This window comes from Nesoenas mayeri, assembly GCF_963082525.1.
Source record: "Nesoenas mayeri genome assembly, chromosome: 1".
NCBI classification, from domain to species: Eukaryota; Metazoa; Chordata; class Aves; order Columbiformes; family Columbidae; genus Nesoenas; species Nesoenas mayeri.
The window spans coordinates 64,095,944-64,121,651 of record NC_137541.1 but is presented as its reverse complement, the minus strand read 5'-3'; the positions used below and the strand labels follow the sequence as shown (position 1 = coordinate 64,121,651).

The 25,708-nt window shown below is 37.6% G+C and overlaps 1 protein-coding gene across 5 annotated transcripts in view; it reads left to right on the top strand.

Moving 5' to 3' along the window:
• The window catches only part of BCL2L13 (BCL2 like 13), a 44,905-nt gene that overhangs the window by 750 nt on the left and 18,447 nt on the right, over positions 1–25,708 (top strand). For all 5 annotated transcript variants that reach the window (XM_080364093.1, XM_080364092.1, XM_080364090.1 and 2 more), the window contains exons 2-6: positions 5,095–5,285; positions 14,754–14,864; positions 15,839–15,995; positions 18,870–18,939; positions 24,658–24,801. In XM_080364093.1, coding sequence (XP_080220219.1) covers positions 5,165–5,285; positions 14,754–14,864; positions 15,839–15,995; positions 18,870–18,939; positions 24,658–24,801 — 603 coding nt within the window. In that variant the 5' untranslated portion in view covers positions 5,095–5,164. The remainder of the gene's footprint in view (positions 1–5,094; positions 5,286–14,753; positions 14,865–15,838; positions 15,996–18,869; positions 18,940–24,657; positions 24,802–25,708) is intronic.

Below are 25,708 nucleotides of genomic sequence, written 5' to 3'. Positions count from 1 at the left end.
TAAGGAAAGCCGGCGGCTGCTCCGCTGTAGGGGCTGCGGCCTTGCCCACCCGCACCTGCCGCTGTAACGCGTGGGCCGTGGCTCCAGCGCGGACCCCGCCGGCTGACTCATCCTGGCTCTTTGCTCCCTGCCCGGATATAAATATCTCATTCATCGCCGTAGTAACTGAGTAGCTTACGCTGTCCTCTCGCAGGCTGCTCTAGCTATGCTGTGTTTGCCTTGCGCTGTTGAAAACTCAGACTGAGCCCAGGGCTTCTGGTTTCCCTGTTTTGCCCTCTTGTTCCCTTTCAAATCCAAGTAGCACTTGGCAAGTTAAAAAAATAAAGTGAATGAAAGCTTGTTAATGAAAGCTGGGTTTGTAATGATTTAATATTGTGGTAAGATAGTTTAAAGCTGGAAAACATTGGAAACCTTTATAGTAGATAACTCGTACAGTTTTTGTTTTCCTTCCTAAAATAAAACCCATTTGTTTAGAATGCTCGCTTAATTACATTTCCCTATAAGGTCAACTAAAACCACTGCCCAGATAAATGACTATCATATTTTCCAGTATTTCTATCCATTAAATGCCACTAGAGGATCAGTAATGGATGCAATATTGATTCATATCCAGTATGAATTGACATGTTTGAACTCAGTAGTTCTTTGTTTATTTAGAACAATCTCTTAGTCATACCATTACATCTTGTTGGAAAAGTACTCTGAAGAATTATCTACCAACCTGATTGGGTTCTTTGGAAAGCCCTACTTGTTACGTGAAGTGTTTTCAGAGACAGACTGCTGCAAGGTTAAACTAGTCCATACACGCAAGTCTCATCCAAAATCCCCACACAAGCCTTCTGATAAGGTTGCACAGTGCTTGAATATTTTCCATCTTGTTGCTGCGGGGTGTGGTTTTGTAGACCTGCAACTCCTTAGAATTTGGTGCGTTTGAATAAAGGGTGCCAGACAAATGTAAAGCTGTAGATCAGAGTGAACTGAGAGCGGTTACCTGGTGCAGAGATTGGTACCAGGAGGATGACCTAAACCTGTGAATGTATCGGTGGCACACTGCCCTAAAAATTATTTGAACTCCAGTGCTACCATTTCGTCGCCTTGCTAAATCTCCCTGTCTGTGCTTGGGTGAATGCTTGCTGACTGAGACCACGTGTGCTTTGAAATAATTCTGCAGCAGCAGAAGCATTCTGCTAGAGCAGCGGTCTAAAGGTGATTAAGTTAGTAGCTGGTAAGTGAGGCTTGGTAACCTGGGCTGTAGCTGGGAACTGCATCCCAACCTAGATTGACTCTGTTTTCAAGTGGAACTTAACTATGGTCATGGTGATGGTGTTTAATTGTAAAAAGAAGGCAATCTGTGACTCTGCTGTTGTGGCTGGACCTGTGGTTTAATTGCATTAGAAATCTGTAGTGATATTGATCACCTATGGTTTTGTTTGTAAACATGCAACAAAATATAAGGCTACAGCTCTAAATGCAAAAGGCAAGTCTGACCCACTGCAGTCGAACAGATGTGCAGTAGATCTTGGTGGCAGCTGGTGAACTGTTCTTACAGGCAGTATCATAATGCTGTTGCGTTTTATCTTTTGAATGATGCACGGTAAACGTAGCTTGATGCCTGCTAGGATTTGGGAGGTAAGGACTAAAACATAGCAGAGCCTCATCGCTAGGTGATTATATTCACTGTGTTCATTGGTAGAATTGCGCTGCCCATTATCTAACATATAACTCTGCTGTGGATTAGGATGTGACAAATTGCATGAGGAAATGTCAGTCTGATTGGAACTCTTGTTCTCAGGTTGGTTGAGCAGATCAGCCCACATGAAGCAGGTGACAGCAGGGTTGGAGGAGTAGCAAGCTAAGTAAGCTTCAGCAGGTGTAGCCTTTAATTCTCCCAAGGGTACAGGAATTGAGAAAGGGAGAATTTTTTTGTAGGGAGTAATTGGTAATAATTTAGATCTCTTTAGCTTTTTAAGAGGCAGTATTCTTGCAGTGAATCTGTTGCACCAGATGTAACCTTCCTGCTCTTGCATTGGGGTTTACACGTTCTGTATAGTGCCTTATCTCCTCTGCTCCATTGCATCTCCCATGCAAGCCTTTGTCTTATTGTCTTGGATAGTTTCTGGACTCTCTTTCATTTGGTTCCTGCAGTGAAAAGCTCTCCTTTCTCAGATCTGGTCTCTCAAGCTGCATGTCCTTTTTTAATCCCACTCATTCCTGAAAAAATGGCCTTTTCTGGGATATTTACAGTATCTGAGTCAGTATTTCTGTCTTTCTTTTTGTAAACAAAAATGGTCATTCACAACTAAAAATGAGTAATTCAGTTGCTGTGCTGTAGGCTTCCCTCAAAGGAGGACCAGTGATTCTGAAAAACATTTCCAGTCGGACATTCTTTTATGTGAAACTGAAGACATGTCTTCAATTCAAGTTCTTAAGTCTCCCTTCTCACTTCAGAATGAAACAACTACCTCTCCGAATATATTGACCAAAGTGATTACTTTTTTCTTCCAAAGCTTTTTTTCTTCATTCTTTTCCCAGAGAAACATTGACCACTATTTAAATAAGCTGTGGTATGATTCTCTCTCTTTTTTTTTTTTCTTTTTTTTTTTTTAATTCTCCTCCCTTTACAGGTGCTGAATTAAGCAGGATGATTTTTTTGTGAATTCTTATGCTTGTTTTAATGGACTGTTGTTTTCTGCATTGATTTGGAATTATATTTTGAAGAATAATCTTTGTTATATATTCAGACCTGTTCTTGGCTCCACAGTGTAGTGTCTAGATGTCTCTGGACCATCTGTCAGACTTATTATTTCAAGACAGATCAGTTTGGGTTGTCTGGAAGGGCTTCCACTCACTGTGCAGGTGTCACAAGAAGTGTATTGGTTTCAGTACTGTGGATCTCTACTGAACTAACCAGAACCGAAACATGCTGGGGAGCTTTTGCTTTTTGGTGAATGGCATCTTTCACACCTGGTGATGTGAACATGTGATGTTGTGATGGCATCTGGGAAGCTGATCTGTAGAGTACATCTATTGTTAAAGGAACCTAAAGTCTTCTGAGCAGTTATTTTTTTTTCCACATCTCCCTGCTTTACCAAAGTCTCAGTTTATGGCAGTGGCTGAAGGGTAATTGTGTATTGTGCAAAAGCTGCTCTTACCCTCTGCTATAATTTCTTACATTTCTGAGGCATGATATGTTGCCTGTAGAGCACTCTGGGATGGAAAAGGAAACATGAATGTAGGATTACTGCTCCAAGGGAAAAGGGATGGGTGTTGCCTCAGAGTTTCGACACTGTTTTCGTCTTATATAAATCACTACTTTGGTTCAAGTTGTAGCAAAGACTCAACCAAATCTGTCTGGTAAAGTATTTAATGCATTTTGAAATACATGGCAAGAGGAAGGACTTCCAGAGTATAGTCTTCAGGAAAGAATCTTCTTCTGTTTTCAATACTGAATGAGTTTCAGAAGCTAGAGTTGTAAAGATTAAAGAAAGAATGCTTAGCCAATTTTACACCAACTCTTTTTCTCTTGCAGCTTTTAGTTTGATGGATAAATTTTTCTTTGCCAAACTACCTACACAGTTACCATGCCACAGCACAGTTAGAGTTCTGTTTATCCTCAGTAACCAGTTGTACCACTGTTCATCTGAATTCCATTCCAGGAAGGAGGGTGGTTAGAATTTAGCTCAGACATTTTGCATAGCTAGACATGTGAATGCTTTTGTTTTGCTTACTTGTTTATTATTATTAATCTTGAGGTTTCATTTGCACATTGTGCTTGGTTTGGGAACCGAGTTCTCTCTCTTAGTTTCAAGGCTTTTCTAGTGTAATTGGGAACTCTCTTGAGATGTTCCAGCTTCTGTTCTGTATATAACATTTTGCTCATTCTAACTGCTTTAAATGTTAATCTTAATTTAAATTTTGCTTCTAAATGTAATTGCAGTCTCACACTAGTAAATTGTCTAGCTCCTTCAGTATCTGTTAAGTAGCTGTTCTGTAGCATGAAATTTTTGTGTGCCTTTCATTTAGATAACCATTCTGATGGCCCAGAGTGGGCTACTACTTGTTTGGGAATGACTCTTTGAAGTGATGGAGAACGTAGTTTTGAGAGTTTATCTTAAAGCCCTAAAAAGTATAATTATTTGGTTCATCAAGTTGGTAGCATGTTGGAAGTCATTATCTAGACTGTCCCTATTATAAAGAGGTAAAACTTATTTGTTAATCTGAAACTTCCTTTCAATCTGTTGTATGGCTTTTTCTCCAGTTTCATGTTGTTTTTTGAGATTTTTTTTCTTTTTACGTTGTCCTTTATGGCTGTTCTTAATTTCTCTCTACCTTAGTTTTCCCTGCAGTTCTTATTTAGATATTTCAAAAAACCCAACAAAACAATTAGAGTAAAACAGGGAAGTTTTTTGGCTGGATGGTGCCATTAGGTGTGGATTTCTGTTGTATAAGTATTAATGTTTGAGTGAGAAATCCAGGACACACAGCCATCTGTTCTCCCAGTCCCTATAATGAATGTGGAATTTCCTCTGTTGACCATATGTTTTCCATTGCTATTGGAACAGTAAAATGAATTTGAGGTGATTGTGGACACTTTTTCTTCATTAAAATGTTTAGGCATCATAACAGAGAATCTGAAAAAGCAGAGAATCGAGAAAATACTAATCAGAGGCTTAGGGGAAGAGAGACTCCTCAGAACCTGGCTTTTTACCTCAGATTGTAGTTAACTAAGTCTTCAGAATCCCTTAAAAACTCTTTGCATGAATACCTGTCTGTTTTTGTGCATGGTCGAGTCGGGAGGCATAAGGAAGTGGACACATGGTGAGGAACTGTTCAATTTGCTTCAATGTGTGAGTACATACACCAATCAGTGAGCAATGCCGCTGCTGCCAGCAAGCAGACAGGGCGCTGGGCTGGGGGGCACTTGGTCTTACTCTGCATGGTTCTTATTAAAATAAGAATGCATAGGATATCAGGGCAAAAACCTGGATATTACTTCAGGATTGTTACATAATTCCTTGTTATGTATGAGTTAATGACCTATTGCAGCCTTATTAAAAAAAAACCCAAACAGAACACTCTATTCTTTCCTTACAGTCTTCCTCAGTTACCCAGAGAAAACCCTACGTGCCCCTATAAAAGCCCCGCTGCATTGCAAGCCAACCTGATGGCGTCCACTACTGCTGTGCCTGTAGGATTTCACTATGAAACAAAATACGTAGTTCTCAGCTACCTGGGACTTTTATCACAAGAGAAGCCACAGGAGCATCCTCTTCCTTCAACTCAAGGTAATATTTGCATATGCATCTGTACTTATTTACATATGCAAATGTTTTTGCAATTAGTTATGTAACTGTTGAATTCAGAATGTAGCCTGATCAGTGTAATGCATCTCTTATTTTTTTAATTTAAAATAATGGGAAGAGATGCTGATGGAAACAAAGCTGTTTGTGTTTAGATTATTGTTTTAATTTGAGCTGGTGTTTATGAAGCAAATAAGTGGTTTTAGTGGCTGTCTTAAGGTTAGGAGGGATGAAAATATATTGTCGTCATTGAGCCATCTTGAGAATTTGAGCCCATGCTTGATTTTTTTTGGGAAGTAGGTGGAAGCAAGCAGGGATGAGGTGATGTTTACTGGCATAAACTTGGAATGATGACTTCAGCAATCTCATGTACCCTCTGATGCTTCTGTTCTTGTCAGTCAGTGGTTGTGCAGGCTTAACCTGGCCTGTGCTGCATCTATTTATTTATTTACTTTTAAGAAGTCAAGGACTGCATGGAGGCAGATAGAGTCAGATGGTTCTTCCAGAACAGGTTTGTGCACATAGGAGGTTAAATAAAAAAATGGGAGGCAGAATGAAAGAAGTTTGATAGTGTATCACGTAAACCTAAGTAGTAAAACTTCCTTTATTTTGTGGTGGCAAGCACTTAAACAGTGTCATTTGTCTAGATTGTTTTGGTGGCTTGTCAGTTCTTAATGACGTTTCAGTCACTACTAGTTCCTGTGATTCAGAACTTACTCTGATGAAAGGCATATCAAAAAAGAGACAGTCTTCAGAATATTTTATTTTTTGAACAAGCATTTAAGAATGGTTTCTCTGTCATTTACTGCACTTAACTGTCATGAAATGAGAAATTCCTGAAAAGAAATGATAGCGTTATGACAGAAATATTTTTATATTAGTTGTGACAGAAATAATTTTATCAGTTTGTCACTAAAGGATATAGCATATGCTGGTTATATTATATATAGTTTAGAAAATTAATCTTAGTACATTTAAGGTCTGTCACTTCCACTTTGATTGCACCTGTGGTCCATGAAAGGAGCACCTTAGTGCTGTTTCATAAAACCTTTTGTTGAAAAATGTGCTTTTTTTAGTAATAATGTATCATTCTGAATATCCCATCTGGGATAACTGGGCTGTAATTGGAAATGTAGGGAGTAAATACAAAGCTACAATGTGGAAGAGTCTTGCTTTTTTCTGTAAATGCAAGATTCAGAAAGGAAACTGTTAGTCTTCAAGCTTTTTTTTTTCTTTAATAATTTGGCTGTAGTTACCTTTGAAATATTTGAAAGTTGAGGGGAAACCTTTCAACTGATTCTTATGACTGAAATCTCTAAAAAATATTTGAATTAAATAACAATATTAAAACTGTATAAAGAGGAAGCTAAAATGCTTCAATGATATTTTTGTAGTCAGTTAAGAGGATTGTTAAGCTACTGATTAAAAATAACTGTTGGGGGTACTTTTCAGATATTATTTAGATACGTTAACTTGCATGACAGCAGGCTGTAGTTGCATTTGCTATTAAAATGCTCTGAAGCATTGATACTTTCCAAATCTGTTCTTTTATCCTCATTGCTATAAACTTTCCCTTCTAAACAGGAAATTCTACATTTCCCCCACCTTTGCTCCCAAAATAAGATGGTGAACACAACTTCTCCTCCCCTGGTCTAGATTGTAATTGTAAAACAATTGTAATTAGATTTCTCTTCCAGTGTTTTTACTGCTTTTTGATCAAAGACTCTGGGTAAAATAATTTTGCCTTACTTTTAATCTGCCATGCTGTTTATCACTCTGTTTTGTAAAGCCTTGGATGGACTTCAGGCTGTTATTGAACAAAGTGCAAACACCTTATCCTCCTCCTGCAGGATTTTTTCATTCTTGCCTTTCTCACTTTTCTTGTTGCCTTTCTGCATTCCATGCTTCCAAAAGCTTTTGTCTGACAGTCCCTTTTTAAAATATCCTTTCTCCTACTTCTTTTCTCATTGCTTGTAATTGAACAGTTGTTTCAGCTGCACTCCCAGGGTATGTGTGGTAACACCTGTGTATTTGTGTTGAAGTGCATCTTGTTTGAATGTGAAGCAGTTACATACGTTCTGTATGTCTTTGTTTGGCATGTGGCCGATGCCTGCTTGTGGAGAGCTGTACCAAAGCACTCTGCTCTATATGCTCTATTAATATAGTCTCCCCTAGGGAGACAGCAGGAGAAGCGGCAGCCCATAATGGATGTTACCTGCACTGCCTAATCGACTGCTGGAAGGTAGCTGGGTATTACAGGAACAAGTGTGGAATGAGAAACCTGGTTCAAACAGAAAAAGATGCGAAAACCAGTAAATGAAAATGAGCAGTTCTGTAGAATCCCATTGTGAAGAGGAAACTTTTGGTTTTTGTAAAGAAGCCCTCTAAGGAATAAATAACAGGATGACATTACATCAGTGTCTTTTTCAAGCTGTGTTGCGAACCATTGATACAGTATTCACTGATTATTTTTGTGATACTTTAAAATGCTGCCCAGTAGTCTTTCTACTCTCTATGGTTGAACACTGTTGATTTATGTATTGAGAGGATTCTGATACAAAGCACCTGCCACTTAATCTTGTTTTGCTTTAATTTGGTTATGGTGCTGACAGACCTTTCATGGGAAACAACATGAAGCAGTGATTCTGGCTAATGCCTGTTTCTAATTTAGTTGCAGAATGCTTCTCTATTTTAAATGTTTCATTCACATGAGGTATCAACTCTGGTATATGGTACTTTCCCTTTATTTATTTTTCTTAGATCCAAAGAAGTCATTACTCTTTGTCTGAGTTCTTTGTCATATTGCAATATAAGGAGTGTCTCCAGAAAGGCTAGTTTTGGTTTGCCCTGATAACGTTCACCTCTTTGTCTCCTTTGGCATCGGAGAGTGATGAACTCCTCTAGAGGGTGGTTCCATACAAGATCCTCATCACAGCCCCCTTGTATCACCCACTGGAGGATCTTCTCTCCTTCCATTCCAGAACATGGGGAAATAAGGCACACTAGGTGTAGTTAGTATTTCTGTACCTCCCTTCAGTCTCCTCTTAGAGCAGTCCCAGATTTCAGTGAAACTTCAACACTCCAGTTAAAGTATCTGTTTGTTCAAAAAAATTGCCAAAAAGAGCTGTCTATCCCAGAAGGGTGGTAGTATTTTGTCTTTGCTGAAAGTGGTAAAAGAAATTGAATTCTTTTGTCCGTTACTCTCCCTTTCCCTCTGACAGGCATCTCTTCCAAACCTCTGCTTTCTTTTATTTTGTACTAGAGAGTTCTTTTTCTGATTTCTTTCTGTTCGAAAACCTCAGATAAGAGTAAAATCTTGAAGATATTTGTTAAAACTTCTCATTTTTTGCAGATGTAATATGCTTTGTGAGAGTGATGGTTTTTGAAGGGATGTTATTTAGTAACAACTCAGGCAAGTTACACAGAAAATTACCTCACTGTACTTCCTTTGGAATGTCTCGGTTGTTCTTGATTGTGTTGCAAGAAGGATGGCTTCAATTACAAGAGCTAAAACCACTTCTGACTTCAAGCAAAGAAGGCTGATCTTTAAGTGAACATCTGATTACTACCTTGAAAGTTTTATTTGAATAGGTGCTTTTCAGTGCAGGCACAGAAGGGAGAAGCATCTGCAGTTTTTCAGACTCTTGAAGAAAATACAATTTTATTGGGCAAACCCATATTTTGACATTACAGATCTATAGCATTTTGTAGTGGATTTAATGGTAGTGTTCTGTAGTGGATTTCAGTGTCTCCAGAGAAAAATCCAGCAAACTTAACTGGGGAATAGTTTAAGAGATTACTTCTGTTACAGTTTTTGCAGAATAGTGATTCTGCATAGCACCCACTTCAGTTTATTTAAATCCAAGTCCATTAGCAGTAAATTCTGCTAATTTCTGGTAGACTTTCAGGTAGGTGAATAGTGCAAATTACTTGGAGAAATCTGATGAAACACACATGATATCATCTGCATAAGTTCATGTGGTTTGAGGCAACAGGTAAATACAATTATTCAGAATGTATGTGGAAGCTCTCAGTTTTCTGTTCATTAGATTGTGAAGAGATTTCTTAGTAGCTTTTCAGAACTCTTGTAGTATCTATAACTACTGATTCATATACAAAAAGTAAATATCAACATTGGAAGGCATTTGTACATTTTTTTTCCACTGAAGTTCATGCTCATTGTGGAAGCTTCCAGTGTGCTGCAGTTGTTAGTACTACTTACTTTTTAAATGAGTCCAGGTACTTTGATTTTGTGAAAAAATATATTTGTATTATAAGTGCTTCTTTATGTTTCATCACAGAATTTTTAGTGTATTTCTGTTTTTCAATCTACTTCCCCATGGTTTCACCCCATTCCATGAGCCTCTGGCTGTAACAAAGATTCTGAAGGAAAGTGGCTTTTCTGTTTTTTCCTCAACAGAACGAAAAATCTTAAATCATCCCTTAGCTCACATAGCATCTGTGAGATTGATGATCAATGCCCTTACTGCATGGTGACATAGATTAATCAAGAGGTGAACAAGATCTTGACAGTTTTACAGTTTCCCTGAAGTGCATGCTCTCCATAGCACTTTAATCCAGTTATCATGCACAGTGTGCTTTTGACCATTAATTATCTGTTTTGGAATTGCTGTATGAAATGCTGTATGTCTTCAATGATCAAGCCAATTTAGTAGTTTTCCATGCGCATTTCTTAGAGCTGAGCAGTATTGAACTGGGATATTGGAAGAAATTGAGTTTACATTTGTTCACTTGCTTTAGTTAGAAGTGACCTCTGTTACATCTCAGGAAGCACGTTTATAATAGATAGACAGAGCTAGTCAGATTTTACGCATTGTGAGTGAGCTCCAGGCTCCTTAGTGGCATCCCATATCTAACAGTAGTACCTCTTTTAGATGGTTTTGACCATCATGGGTTGGATACCTGTCATTGCAAGAGCTTCTGTTGTCAGGTGACACTTGGAATGACTGTTGCAGAATATCTTGGATTTTCTTCATACTCCATCCCTGTATCTTGACTTACCCTTCATAGTGCCTACTGTTGGTGTCTAGGAAATGAAGGAGTTTTTGAGGTGGTTTTAGCTTAGATGATAACTTATTCTTTTGAAACTTTCCTCAGGGCAAAACATACCTACTTTGGCTGATTATAGGTCCAGTTCATGATAATGAAGGAGTTATTTCCTGAACAGAGGCAAGGAAAGGGATTTTTTGAGGTGTGACTTGGAGAAGAAAGAGATGGTCCCTCCAGGAATATGAGTTCTCACTTAATGAAGCCTCTTCTCTGCCCACGAAAAAAATAATTGGCTGCTAGTTGGCAGTGTCTCATCTCTTTTTGATTGTTAATATTCCGGATTTTCTGAGTTTCTCTTAAGCTGCGCCTCCTTATGGTTTATAAAGAGCTTCTTTTAAACATTTCTCAAATCAAGGGCTACATCTATGTGTGGCAGTCTGTGTTCTGGAGTTTGCTGGGATAATGGATGTACTTTTCATCAAAGGAAACAGGTGAATACATTTGTAAAAGATTGGTTACATTTTTGTCACTTCTCAGTGCTTGCAGAAATTTTAGATGCTTACTTATTCTCACGATTTTAAAAAGTCTCAAATATTAAAGAACTACTGGAATAATATTGAAAGTAGTCTTTTAAGTACATGTTGCTTATACAGGTGTTAATATTGAGATCTAGGAGAATTTGAAAACAGAGATATTGGTAAATTAAAATAACAAGCATAAAAGAAAAAAAAAATGAGAGCACTCTAACATCAAGAGCTTTCTTTTTTATTGATCTTGCATTCACTTGAACTAAAAAGGCTGAACACCTTTTCATTCTCTCTTTATAGTTGCTGTTGTCTCGTTAGCCATAGTTTGACACAAACACTGTAGAATCAGATATGCAGGCTCTCTAGTTCTGATGAATGACATCCCATTCCTCATCTTCCTGGGATCCAACCTGAGGAACGGGTTAGTCTTATACTGTTACTGAATTCATGGAATGACCTTATTGTTGGAGTTCTACTCAAATATTACATTTATTTAGTAGTCATAACACTGATTGTCAGTGATGTGGTGCTTGATGGACTTTGAGAATACATTTTCCTCTACTTTGCTGGTTACCTCCAAATACCCAAACCCCAAAATCTTAACAAGAACACACGTGTGCAAAAGGGAACATTCGTTCCATAAACAAAAAGCAAAATGCAGTAACTTGTTCATGCAAGACTGTGTCACAGAGGTTTGTTGTGTCTTTGGCTTGGGAAGAGGCCTTTCAGAAGCAGTTTACTGAAGCTCTGTAATAGGCAAACCCATTTTTTCAGCACAGGAAGGCATTCAGCATTTATGGATCTTACAAATACCATTTCTGGTGTGACCATTTGCATTCTTAAACAATGAAAATATGTTCCCAAATATTATTTTTACTGTTTTATTCTACCTATTTGCAAACTGACTTGGAAGTTGTCTAATGGAGAAAAAGATATCACTCACTTAGGACCTTTGCTATTGGAATATGCTGTTTTCCAACACTGGATGCAATTTTTGTTGGTAGAGATCAGCATACAGGAGATGCAGAAACTAAAATCCATTGATAATTAGGGGAATAAACCGTGCAAAGTCACTGGTCTGGGTAGGTTTTTGATGTTTTGGCATGACTGAATAGTCAGGTGCTATTGGAATCAGCAGCTGCTGCAAAGTTGTGGGTGTTACGAGATGGAAACCATTGACTGCAGCACTGATTATCTAAACAGCTCTTTTGTACATTGGCAGCGGTGGAATTTCTCTTTCCTCCATTTTCCGGATGACTTATTATCAAGTATGACAGCTTGTCATGTGTGATCATCGTCACATTAGTCCCGTGAGAACGGGTGCTCTTCTGAATACCCTCCTGCCTTCCATATACAGGGTGAAGCACAGGTTAAAATAAGAGTTTGTACTTGCACGTACTTGTTGCACTTGACTGTGAAGCAGTCGTTCGTTCATTCAAAGAGGTGACCTTAAAGGGACTGACAAGGCATTAGTGGGCATCTGTTCGTTAGCCAAAAGGAGGAGGAAGAGTTTGTTCCTCTCTGGAATTTATTATTCAAAGTTGCAAAGAGAGACTGTTTGAGAAGAGATTTAAGAAGCTAAATAAAGTTATTCTGTATATGGTGATGGTGACCTTAACTGTGTGGTTAAGTAAAATGGAATTAAAGCAACTATCTGTTGTTCCTTTCAACTATTAACATAAATAAATGTAACCATTTTACACTGACTTGTGAAGTGATTTAGAAAGATTTTGTCTCACAGGTACCTAATGAGTGCTGTTTTAAGTGTTAGCATGCATTCAGTGGGTTGATTCTGTAGATTTTTAACTTAATCTTCAAAGGCAGGAGACCTTGCAAGCTTATTGTCTTGTGGTTTTTTTAATACAGAAAATACACAGTATACTTTACTACACATCTGTCCATGTTACCTAGTATTGTTACTTTTATGGTTTTCACACACTCTGATATGAAAGCCAATGATATTGTGTGTCCATTATGGAGGAAAGGGGAAGATGATATGACACTTCAAGTGAGTTCAAGCAGTATTAGGTAGAGATGAACCAAAGATAATAGGTAGTCATTCATAAGACCACCAAATTATGATTTTGTGTCTTCAAAACCGTAATGAAGAAAGACATGCCAGAGAGCTGTACTGGGCATTGCAGGACTTACCTGAAGAATTGGATGTGGAGTATAAATGATGAGAAAGAAGTAAAGTCAGATGATACCAACATTATAGATATAAACCCTTCCCCTTTTTATTCAACTGAGTAAAGAATGTCTGTAGAGTGGAATGACGCATAGATGCCCAGGTAGAGCTGTAGGCAGTTGGTGAAGGTGCAGAAAAGGTGAGATAGGTCAGTATTTGAGGGCATGACCAAGAAACACTGGACATAGGCAACGTTATCAGAAGGTCAGCCAGGAGATGGTGTTTAAATTACGGGCACGGGATTACATGAAGTCCCAAAAAAGAATTCTAAGGAATATTCTGAAGTAATACAGCTAAGAAAATGCGATTTGGGTAACCCAATCACTGATACTTTTGAAAACAGCAGAGTGCAGTGCTAATAATGGCTAATAATTTTCTTCTTAGGGAAGAAAATGGCTGGAAGGGGGATTACTTAGCAAAGGGGGAAGTTTTGTAGTCAATTTTGTTCATTTATTTCAGGAGTAACTTGGTTCAAAATTCACTTTTGTATTTGTGTGGATATAACAGAGATCCATTTTATCTCAAAGTAAGACATTTTTAGGAATTGAAGGAAAGGAAGAAGAAAATTTCAGTGGGAGGCTGTTGATTCAGTGATGTTCGGTGAAAATAAGAGAGCAGTTAATGGAACAGTTTTTGTAGTATGCTTTAGGAATGGAATTTGAAGACGTGCTTGAAAGCTGATAGAGGAAATAAAGGTAAGCAAACCCCAAAAAAAAGCAGCCAACTATAATAGCAAGAGTTTTGAGCTGGAACTCTTGTAGCAGACATCTAGTTTTTCCAGTAGTACCCATCCATAAAGCAGTTACTTGAGTATTTACGTTGCCATACGGCCTTATATTGGAAAGGCTGACATTCAGTAGGGAGTTCCTTAAGATTCAAATGTTTTAAATACCTTTGCTTGTTTGGAAACAGTTTTGTGTCTCTCCGTTGCTGCAGTGTAATAATTAAGATGATTGAGGGTCTGTGTGGTCCTGAATGTTATGGCTGAAACACCTTCTTTTTACCAAATATCTTGAGTCAGCACACAGAATATGTATTCATGATCACAAACTATAGTATCTATACTTTTGGAGATATGCAGCCATTTCAGATTCCTTAGGAGATGAAAATTCACAATTGACTGACAACTCTGGGTTCCTTTGCCTCTATTGTTACTTGTGAGCCAGGTTAAATTATTTCATTGTGGACCACAGACTCCTCATGAACAATGAAAAAACGCACAATTAATAGATTTTGATACTTTTTGTTGATGTCATTACATAGTTGCTCTGAGTATTTTTGTAGATTTTTTGAGTCATCAATGTCAATTTTATATTGGGTTATTTTGCAAAAACCAAACTTATGCCTGTATCTGCTTTGTTTTGGTGTAGTTTGATAATGATTGTATTACTTTTAATGACTTTTTTATGTGCCTTGGTTTGATTTTGGTCTTTAAGTTTGTTTTTCAAGCTGTTATGTATTCTGTTTGTGGCTTTACAGTTCTGGGATTTATTACATGCATATTTAAAGCACCTATTCTATCTTGAATAGGCCTGGAAGTTTATGTTTCTCGGTTCGTACAGTAAAACTTGTGTAATAAGTGCCCTTAAGGGATCATACTTTTTATGTTACTGTCTGAAATAGAACTTTAACCTTCAATTCCTTTATAGTTAGTATTCCAATATCATGTTCCATTATCTACCTTACTTGAAATATTACATTTGAATATTTTTTTATGGTTTCTTTCAGGGACTCAACAACAGCCTACAGCACAACATGCTTTGGAAAAAGAGACTTTGGAGAAGATTAAAATAGAAATCGAGGAGGAGCTAAAACATCTTGATGAAGAAATCTTGGAAGGTGGTCTTCAGATTTTCCCATTTCAATTGATAATCTCTGTGCACTATAATGATGGTTAATTTGTAACAGGTACTCTAGTTAAAGAGATTTTTGGAGGCATTGAATCTCTTTACTCTCCGCTCCCCCACAAGATTTCTACAGATTGTCACATGAAGTAAAGTAGTTAAACGTTACCACTTGGACCAGTGGAATCTAGCCAAGGCAAACAACTGAATGATATTTAATAGGCTACTATAAATAATGAAATGTAAGCAGCCCTTAAGCCTCTCTCCACTTGATGACAGAAGTGAAATCATTTCTTAGCAGCTAACATTCAGGGCAATGTGGACTTAAACCATCAGATTTCTCACTTCCACCAGGTTTATTTTTTGTTACATGCTTTGACCTATAGTTGTGGGTTTATAGGATTCCCAGCAAGGAATAATTTGGAAACAATCTTTGCTTTGCAACTGTGTTGCAAATTGGAAATCTGAAGTAGGAAGGCTCTAGATCTGTTAATGTTCACCCATGTAGACCTTTCTTAGAAGTTTTAAACTGAGAAGGAAAAGGTTATATGGACAAAATATTATCTTAAAAATTTATACTCTAGTACTGCTGCAGATATGTGCATGCATGGGCAAATTTTACCAGGGAAAAGGAGCTCTCTTACTGCTCCATCAGGGTTGGCATCAGCTTAAAATTGAGAACAGTTGCACATTCAGGTAACTTGCCTGGCTAGAATGTGATTGTGAAATGAGAGCTGGAGGGAAAATGTGGCTCAAAATCATCTATGACTTTTAAGTATCACTTCCAGAGTATATCTAGACCATGGTTGTTTTACTACAATTGGTTCATAGCATGCTTTGACTGTAGAGTTGTGATATCTTTGTCCCTTATGTAAACTATCTTAACTGGTGGGATAAGAAGTTTGAGACTGTTAATATTCTTATATGAATCTATTTGATTTTATTTTGTATACTTTTTCTTTTTTTCAGCATTTACCACTACAGGATTTGACTGCCACACTTCCCCAGTGTTCAGTCCTGCCAATCCAGAGAGCTCAATAGAAGACTGCCTGGCTCATCTTGGGGAGAAAGTGTCCCAGGAATTGAAAGAACATCTGCACAAAGCACTGCAGAGCTTGCTTAGCAAGTGAGTTTTCATTTGCCTTTTGAAAGGGAAGATGCTTTCTTCTTCATTTTGACTGCTGCTGAAATTCTAAAGACGGAAATATGTTTTTATATTGCATTTCTTTATTTTTCAGTGTTCCTTTATCTGTCTGCTTTTTTTTTGTTTCGCATTGTATTGCATGAATGTAGTATTTGCTCTTTGCAGTAATTTTAAACCTAAAATTCTTACAAGCTTTTGTCGTTGAAATTTCTGAGACTAATTCAAGTAGTTCCAGTTCTGGTGAAATTAACAGTGGGCAGCTGCTAACTGGCTGTAACCAGATTAACTTCTTTTACCTTATTTAAGATGAGTTTCCCTGAAATTTCCCTGGTAGGATGGTAGTGAGGTGCTTTATGACCACCATGTAGGCACACATCTGAAGCAAAGGTGGGCCCCTGGGCCAAGCTTGGTGCCATTCCAGTTTAAGCTTATTGTTTAAATAGCACATTGTACTTGACAGGCTAGTATCTTAATTTATGTCTTTTTCAAATTGGTAAAATTGTTGTGGTCTCTTGTTTTTCTGCTGTAAATTGATTTTAATGGGTCCGCATGAACTACTTCTGGCTGTTCTGAGTGACCTCCAAGATGTGTTTGTAGAGAGCTGGAGTTGGAAGGTGCTGCTTTAGGGACAGTTACATAAATGCAGTTATGAAGGCAGCATGAGCAAATAGCTATCTGAGTCTGTGTTTTATGGATTGGTTTAAATAAAATGTGTCAAAAGAAGCTGAGAATCTCTAGCATTACTCTTTTGGAGTTTGTGTGGCTGTTCATGAACTGTTTGAACAACAAAGTACTGGAAACCTAGATACCAGTGCCTAGTGTAAACTTTATGATGCATGGAACTTAAGCCTCCCATACATGCATTGGAGAGACATCTCATGCCCTCATGAAGGTAACACCCTTTGTGACAGACTTCTGGAAGATTCCATTTGAAAGTAATTTCATCTGAACATCAGGAAACACCTTGCTACTGGTGCCTGAGCACTGGCACAGATTGCTCAGGGGGGTTATAGAGTCTCCATCCTTGGAGATACTCAAAAGCTCTCTGGACATGGTCCTGGGCAGGCTGCTGTAGGAGACGCGGCTTGAGCAGGAAGGTTGGACAGGATGTTCTCCAGCGGTGCTTTCCAAACCTCAACCTTTCTTATGATTCCTTAACTAGCCCATCTATTCCTTAACTAGCTCCCTAGTCAACAACTAAGGACTGATTTTTTATGACCAATGTAATTCAAAAGTGACTGTTCAAAGTCAGGTAGGATGAGGCTTTGGGTGACCTGATGTATAGTAGAAGGTGTCCTGCCCATGATCTCTAAAGGTCCCTTCTAACCCAAACCATCTTACGATTCTATGACTCTGACCTGTGTTTCACAGCAAAGGTGCCATGTAACATCAGACCAGACAGAGGAAAATGGTTGTCTCTTTTTCCATGAGTCATCCAAGGGAAAAAGTACACTGTCAACTTGCCATTTAACTTTCAGAAACTAATAAATAAACTGTGTGCTTCTATATGCAGTTTCTATAGGGTGAAAAAGTAAGTTCAGTGTTGTGTAAACAATTATTTACACACAGAAAAGAGTATGTGGGGTACAAGTTTCTCCTGAAGTGGCAAAAGGCACGTTAGTATGTTCCTCCAGAAACTGCAGAAGCTTATCTGCCTATACAAGCCAGTTATTTGCCCCATGGGGCCTTAAAAACTTGTACTTAGTATCTTCCGAAGAGCTGTTGTTTTGATAAATACCTCACTACAAAGTAAAAAAACAGGCTGGCAACAAGTTGAAAATGTATCAGTAAGCCTTGCAAGCCATCCTTTTTGTGTGTTTAAAATGGGAAATTGAAACAGCAACATTGTTTCAAAGGAACTAACTTACCAAGGAAGTTAAGAGAATGCACTTAAAATGACAAAATCAAATTATGTTTTCCCCAGTGTGCTCTAACTCAGTTCTTTTACCCATGTTTGCTGCAGTAGTGCTATTTGATACAATACTTATTTATTTTGCTTGTATTTTCCTGTCTTATATGCATATTAGCAAGCATGTTATGGTACAGTAGGATGTTATATCATGACAGGTTCTTGAAGTTCAATAAGTGATGTTCTGTCCAATGCCAGTTACCACTGTTTCCCTGAAACCAAAGTATGAACTTGGCTTTTGTCATGATCTGGCTCAAAACAGCTGCTTTTGACAGCATCATCTGCTGTCACTCAGCAGAAAGTCTTTGTTGTTACTGACTCTAAGATACTATCTGATCTGGGAGGAAAGCATATGGAAGAGAGGGAATTCCATCATCCCAATTCAGAGAATGAGAGATGTGATGAATCTAAAACAGAGGTATCTACTGAAATAGGAAGGGGGTTTTGTGATCAAAAGTGCTGTTTCTTGCAAATAAAGGCTTAAACTGTAACATAATATTAAAGCGGTCAAGCAGCCTGTTTTGGTTCATAGTCTATATTGTTTACACAAATTTGAGTCTGCATTGACCTCTATCTCAAATGTGAATTTCTTAGTGAAATTTTTTATCTTTAAAGTCTTAGATTGTAACAAATTACATGCAAGAGCTTAGAAATTTTGGTAGCATATCATAGAAGCTACTTACCTAATGTCCTTTGTAGACTATCAAATTATTATGAAATTCACTTAACCAATGATATGAAATTGTGTAACAGGGAAAAGGCAATGCCTTCCTGATCCTGCCTGGTGCTGGTGTTTTATGTTCTGAATTGTGAGACTTGTTAGCTCTTGAAAATTATTTGCTGTAGTAGATGTGAAAATATTTTCTTCTCTGGAAACTGAGATTTTTATTTTATTCTTGTTCTTTTGTTTCCTTTTATAACTTTCAGTGTTGGTTTAACTTCTGCAGGCCGGTGACATACCAAGAATATCGAGAGCGCACACAAGAAGCAGCTGCTCATGCCAGTGGATGGAACAAGGTACTAAATAAGTGTATTTCCCTTTGATAGTGCTTGCATCTATTTGATATCTGCAATGATTTTTACTAGGTACAGTTATGCTTCAGAGAGGAACAAGAATAAAAAGAACCCACTTGTTTTTAGTATGAAATATTAATTTTCACTCTCAGAATGGTGCATGAGGACATAATACATAGTTTTTAGATAATTTAACCAGAAGTTGTCTAATAGAAATATTAGGTCAATCTTCCTTCATTATAGTAAAAGGAAAAGTTAGAGTTGCTGCTTGACATATATATATTTTTTTTTACAATAATTATGAAACATTTTAAATTGCCAAGAGAAATGTATTCTTTTAGCAGCTTGGTAATGAATTCTGACAGATGTTTTCATAGTATTTATCTACTGTTTCTTTGCTCCCATCCCAGGCTCAGAATATATGTAAAAAAATGTTAAACATAATGAAACTAAAAATTGATAATATCTTCACAACATGTAAATCATTCATAAAACCTAAGAATGGTGTCCCTACCTGATTCCAGGAGTAGTTATCTCAAATGTTTTAGTGCTTCTTTTTAAAATAAAATGCTAATCTGTATAAGAACAAGCTTATAATAGTTTTAAGAACATAACCTCATAGTAGTTTTAATGTAGAATGAGCAGAGTTACTGTTCTCAGATTCATCTTTCATTCATCATTCAAATTCATCATCTTAATTACTCTCTGATGTGTTCAGTGGGCATCAGAAAAAAAGGAAAGAATGAAATAACTGTTTACAAATTTAATCACAAATTGGGAGTTAAAATTTAGTCTTAAATTTAAAAGGCAATAACAAATCTTTTTTCCTGCTTTACATTTGGGTTTTTTTGTTTTGTTTTGTTTTGTTTTTCAGATATACTTTTCCTTAACTAGATTTCCCTGCTTACTTCAGAAACTGATCATCTAACCAAGAGTGTAGGCACCGTCAAAGCAGTTTATTAAACATTGCTTGACAAGTTATTGCCCATGACTGCAGCAATTATAATTATTGTGTGTGTGCTTTCAGTTTATCATCCTGTGGTTCCCAGCATTTTTGTTTAAACAACCATGAAATCTGATTATGAAGAAGGTGGCTTAAGGTAGCACATTTTCCTTTTAAGTTAGTGAAAATTAAAAACAAGCATAAAACAGGTCATTGTGGCTCAGTTGGCAAGGGAGGAGGTGGTTGGACCTTGTCAGTTGCCCAGTGGGTCTCCATATGCTCTTGGTACACTCCTCTTGAAGACGCTGGGTAGATGGATCAGCATATTTGGGGTTTTGTGATTCAGCCTTCATTGCTACTGCATGTGTGCAGCCCCTGTGGCTAGTGGATTTTCAGTTTGGGATTGAGAATATAATCCAGAAGATGCCTTTGTCGTCATCTTTGCTTACCTGTAACATTTATTGCTACAAAAGTCATAGTCCACAAGCAAACCAGAATGGAAATTTTGTAGAATAATACAGCATCTGTTTATATTGTTCTTGTGGTAGTTTAATGCTTTAGGAATGCCTAGCAGTTCCTTTAATAATCCTTGTTTTGAGGAGATGGAATACATTTGTGTTGGTTTCATTTCCTTTGAAATTCCTGTATTGTCTTAATCAGAATTGTATTTTATAACAGAAGAGATCAAGGTATCTTTCCTCCAACCTCAACCTCATTTAATTTTCACTCTAAAGAAGAACCTGTTAGAAAAATAACTTTTAAAAGTAGCTATAAATAGCCATAGTGCTGGGTCTAATTAGCAGGCATAAAGCAGGAATGTGAGGCTGTGCTGGCCTCAAGCTTGTGAAATCTGAAGGATGTGTATTTAAATTGACTCTGTAGGGATAACTGAAGCTTACTCCCTTTTATGACTAATAAGAAAACATACAACTATCTGAGCTAGCTGAACAGAATAATAAATTGTTCCCAGTTTTATGCTCACAGACCTTGCATATCCTGTAGTTTCTTGGGTGGAGCAGAAATTGAAGATGCACAGTAGCTGTGACAGATGTCAAAGGATTACAAATACGGGAAAGCCTTCCCACAGACAGATTTCTGTGTGATCAAGGCTGTGGTTTGATCCAGACTAGAAGAAATAAAACAACCGAGGCTAGTAGATGGAACGTGTTTTAAGTTACACATAAGCTCGATCTGTTGAGCTCAGTGGTGGCATCTTGCACAGCAAGATGTTCTTGCAGAAGCCTATGAACTCGTATATAAAAATCTCAATTAAATTTTCGGAGCCTTTGCTGTTGTAGGTATATTTTATTATATATGTTTATGTATGTATAAAAGCCCCATCTATTGAATGTGATGCACTCAAGAGAGTCACACTGATGCCTTAAAGGCCCAGTATCTCTGTGGCACAAAGCAGACTCAAAGTAGTGTTTGCAAATCTTCCTTGATGTTATGTATATGAGCCACATGTCATACAGGTAAGCATATACTTCTGGGAGATACTGGATTATCAGCTGCTTGGAGGGTGCATGTGAACAAAGGCTTGATATCTCTGTTTTACAATTGGGAAGGTGTCATTTTTAGTCATACAATTTGTCAAAGAACCTATTCATTAGACAAACAGGAGCAGAAAGAAGTCATGTCTAAAAAGAGCTGGTTTGTTGTTTTTTTTTTTTTCCATTTAAAAATGAGCTTTTCCAGAGTGCTGTGGTATGTTTCAACTGCTGAAGAGATCTGGTGAACTGACTAGCACATGGGATGGAAAGGAATGTTTTCATTCACTAAAACATGAATATCTATCTGAATGAGGAAATATTGCAGGGTAAACTATTAATAATACGTAGAAACATCAGTTCTTCCATTAACATTCCACGAAGTGAAGGTTACCCACAGGCACTAGGAATGCTGGTTCTCCATAAAAAAGAAAAAAAAACATCAGGGAAAGAAATTTTTTAGTGTAATTCTCAGAGATTGTGGTGTAAAAATAATAGGCTCAGTGTTAGAATCTGTGAAGAAAAGGGCGATTCTTGTGTTTGAAATAAGACTCTCGTTAAAACCAAAACCACCTCAAACTTAGGTCAAAATATATTTCTGTAATAAAAAAATTGAAATACTCCACTGTAGAGTTTTTATGCTTTTTGCTTAAAAATTTTATATTATATACATACTCTAAAAGACTGTTGTGCATCAGATAAAAGAATAAAAACTACTGGTATTGAGAGTCAGTTGAACTGGTCAATAGGTTAGCAGTCATCTTGATGTGCCCTTTTAACTCATTAATGGAGCCAAGGAATAATAACAACAAAAATGTAAGAAATCACCTTGTAAAGAATTAGATTAATTTTATGTTGAAACAGCCAAAAGGTATACTGAAGTATTAATTACTTTGGATGTAGCTTCTTCAATACCTCTGAACTTTCCTCATGGTTTTTTTTGGTAATATTGTACTATGGGATTGCAATAGTATAGTTGACAGAAATCGTTCATTTACACAATGAGAAATCTTCTCATAGTAAATTTTATTTGTGGTTTTTTTTTTTTAATGATTCCATAGACGTTTTCTCCTGCCAACTATTTTCTGGCATGCTGTGCTTGATATGGTGTAAGTTTTTCTTCAGTTAAAATATAAATAGCCCCTAGCATTCCTTCCCAGGTGTACTGGTAGAGGGAATTGCAATTGTTTTGAACTGCTAAGGCTATATTTTTACTTTGGTCTAGTTAAATCTCGTCACCATTCACATAGCTACTCTTACATACAGAAAGCTGTTGTTAACCTTTATGGAAATAACTGTGAAAGTAATTTCTTTCATGAATTTTGGGATTTAGGGTAGTATCATGCAAATCTGTTCCTGTTCCCACTGATCTCAAAGGTAGAAGAAGCATCAGTAATTTCAGCGGGAAGGGAAAACCAGGCTGTGTTTGTTGGTCTATGTGGGACTGGATATTAGAGTTAGAATCTGGTCCCTTGCTCCTGAGGCCTGCAGAGGCTTGCTAAATTTGGGAGGAGTGGATGGATTAGATATTTAAGTTGGCAAAGGAAGAAGGGAACAGTCATGTTCAGTATGCCAACATTTGAGCTCCCTTCATTTCCTAAGCAGCCTTTTTTTTGCCTTTGTTTCTCTTGCCTCCAGCTTAAAGTAAATGTCAAATATTTTGAGATCTCAGTGCTCATGCTGTTGTAGAGCTATGTGGGTGTGCCCAAAGCCTCTGAAAGATGCCTTGCCTTGCCAGCATGCTTTTTTTTTTGGATCCAAAAGGATTGAAGTTTCTTCTGACACCTCACCTTGACCTGTTCCTCATCATTGTGCGCTGTAAGCTTGTCCTTCTTCCGCTTCTGAGTTGAGATTCATTACAAGACACTCAAAAAACCCCAAGACTTTTAAAATTCAAACATCATGACATTCCTAGTTAAGTGACTACAGTGTTAACAGTTTGTCCCAGAAGAACAGTACTATAATCTGTCTGTCTTAGTATTGGACTCTCTCAGTTGTTAATCAGCTGGAACATCTTAAATTTTGCAGATTACAGGCATTTTTAAGGTCTCATCTGTTCTTAGTGGTCCATCTCAGTATGACTCCACCATGGATTTAGTACAAATCTCAAACTTAGCCTCCTTTTCCGATTTGTCTTCCTCCAGCTTTGCATCCTAAGCTGTGATTTTTGGGAATAGTAATGGAGGATATTTACAGACAAGAAAATCAGGCTGAAGGAGTAGGAGACTGGGAAAGGAAGGAGGCATGTGGAGTTCAGTCTGAGCAGTAGTATTAGCCAGCATCTACCTTGTGCCGCTGGGAAACAATATTCTTATTTGCATAGTGAATAGGTGTGCAATGGAGATGTCATGAACAAGGTGCAGTAAAACTTAAAAATATTTTTTCTGTTCTATCATAGTGCTTTTTCAGATGCTTATGACTTCAGTTCATACCAGTTTCTTGAACTTGCAAAGTCCTGCATAGAAACTTTGCCCAAAGGGTCACATGCATGCTCTGGGAGACTACACTAAGAGTTTAAAATTTCAACTCCATGTTGTTTAGGCAACCAAACCCGTAATTTCAGAAGGAAGTGTCTAGAACTGTATAATATGGAGGAGGTGGCTTCACACAGTCTTGCATCTTTCAGAGCAATTCACATTTGGGTTAAGGCTGAGCATTCAGTTAAAGACCAAAGGTTTGGGAGGAGGAATGGGAGTAGGAAATGAGGGAGGGAATTCTGTATGTGTTAAATTTGGCACAGAAAAGGAGAGTTTAACGTGGAGAGGGGTTTGTGTTTGTCATTTTAAACATGTCTGTAATGTTGTGCTGCTGGAAGAGGTGTTATTTTTCTGTCCTGTCTGAAAGCCAAGTGTGAACTTTGAAAGAGGCTGTCTAGTGCAATGCATCTGTTCAAGAATGTGTATGAGTTTGCTGTTTAAATACAATTTGGATGCATATCCCTTCCAACTATAATGCTGCATCTTTCCACTTCTGGGGTAGCAAGTTCTGGACCTCTTCTGCTTCTTTACCTGAATCTTGTGTTGGAAAAAAATGGGGCTTAAGAAAGCCCTGCAGTTCTGTTCTGTGAAACTCTCCAGATAGGCTGTGGTGTTTTGCTTATCAGATTAAGTGCTTCTTTTTTATTGAATTGTGTTTCTGCCTTGTAGAAAAATGAAGTGTATAGCCTCTGATATCTTTGGACTTATAGATTCAGACTTTTTCTGTGGACCACATGAAATCTTCTGTTTTACCTACACAGGAGCATCAATAACACTTTCTGTATTTATTTGCAATTCTTGTTTTTTGAAGGTCTTGGTGCCCCTGGTTCTGCTACAACAATTTCTGATGGAGTTAACCAGACGGGGCCAGGAACCACTGAGTGCACTTGTGAACTTCGGGGTAACATATCTAGAAGACTATTCTGCAGATTATATCATTCAACAAGGAGGATGGGTAAGAAGACAATGTTTAATTTTCATCCTTTGTTCAAAACTTATTTCTAAGTGTGATACTAGTCTTCATAGGAGTGGAAGGTAAGAGGAGTTGATAGAAGTAAGCAGATGAGAGCAGGAATGCCCCCCAAAAAAGCAAACAAAAAGCAGGAGGTCATGACCTTATAGTTGGAAAGGGATCTTGGGCTGTCATCTATTTCACCTCTCTGCCCCAAGGTAAACTAACTTTGACCAGTTCATTTCTGATGCTGACATTAAAGACCTATGTGGTTGGACTCCACGATTTCCCCAGACAGGCTGTTCCAGCTCTTTGCACGTCTGGTTTGTTGGATTGCCCTTGGAATTGAAGAGGTCCTCAGATGTCAAATAACTGCTAGTTTTCATACACTGTGTTAAGATGCTACTTTGTTGTGATATGGTGAACTTTTGTTTGTATGTGCTTTGCTGTTAATATACATACAGAATGGCATTTAGAAGCAAACACCTGTAACAAGAGATACTGTGCCTGAGAGGCTCCTCTTCTTAATATTATCTTTGTACTCTGGTGACTGCTGGAAAATGGTTTATGTTTCTTTTTTTTCTCCTCTTACATTTCAGAGGGTTTTTTACCAGATATGTAATTGGGGAGCACTTCATATAGAAGTGTCAGTAGGTGCTAATTTATTTTTATAATGAGCGATAAAATAGCTAGTACATATTGGATTTTACAGCTATATGGGAACATGGATAGAATGAGCAATCAAGATTTCTTTGTGCTGCATTTCCTTGTGGAAATCTTCAATTCATAGTAACGAATGTTCCTGAGTCATGGCATGCTGAACAAGTTTCATTTAAAAATACATCACAGAGACAGCTCACAGCCTGTGAGCTCGGTCTTAAAGGTAGAACTGTGTTAAAGGAGGCTGAGT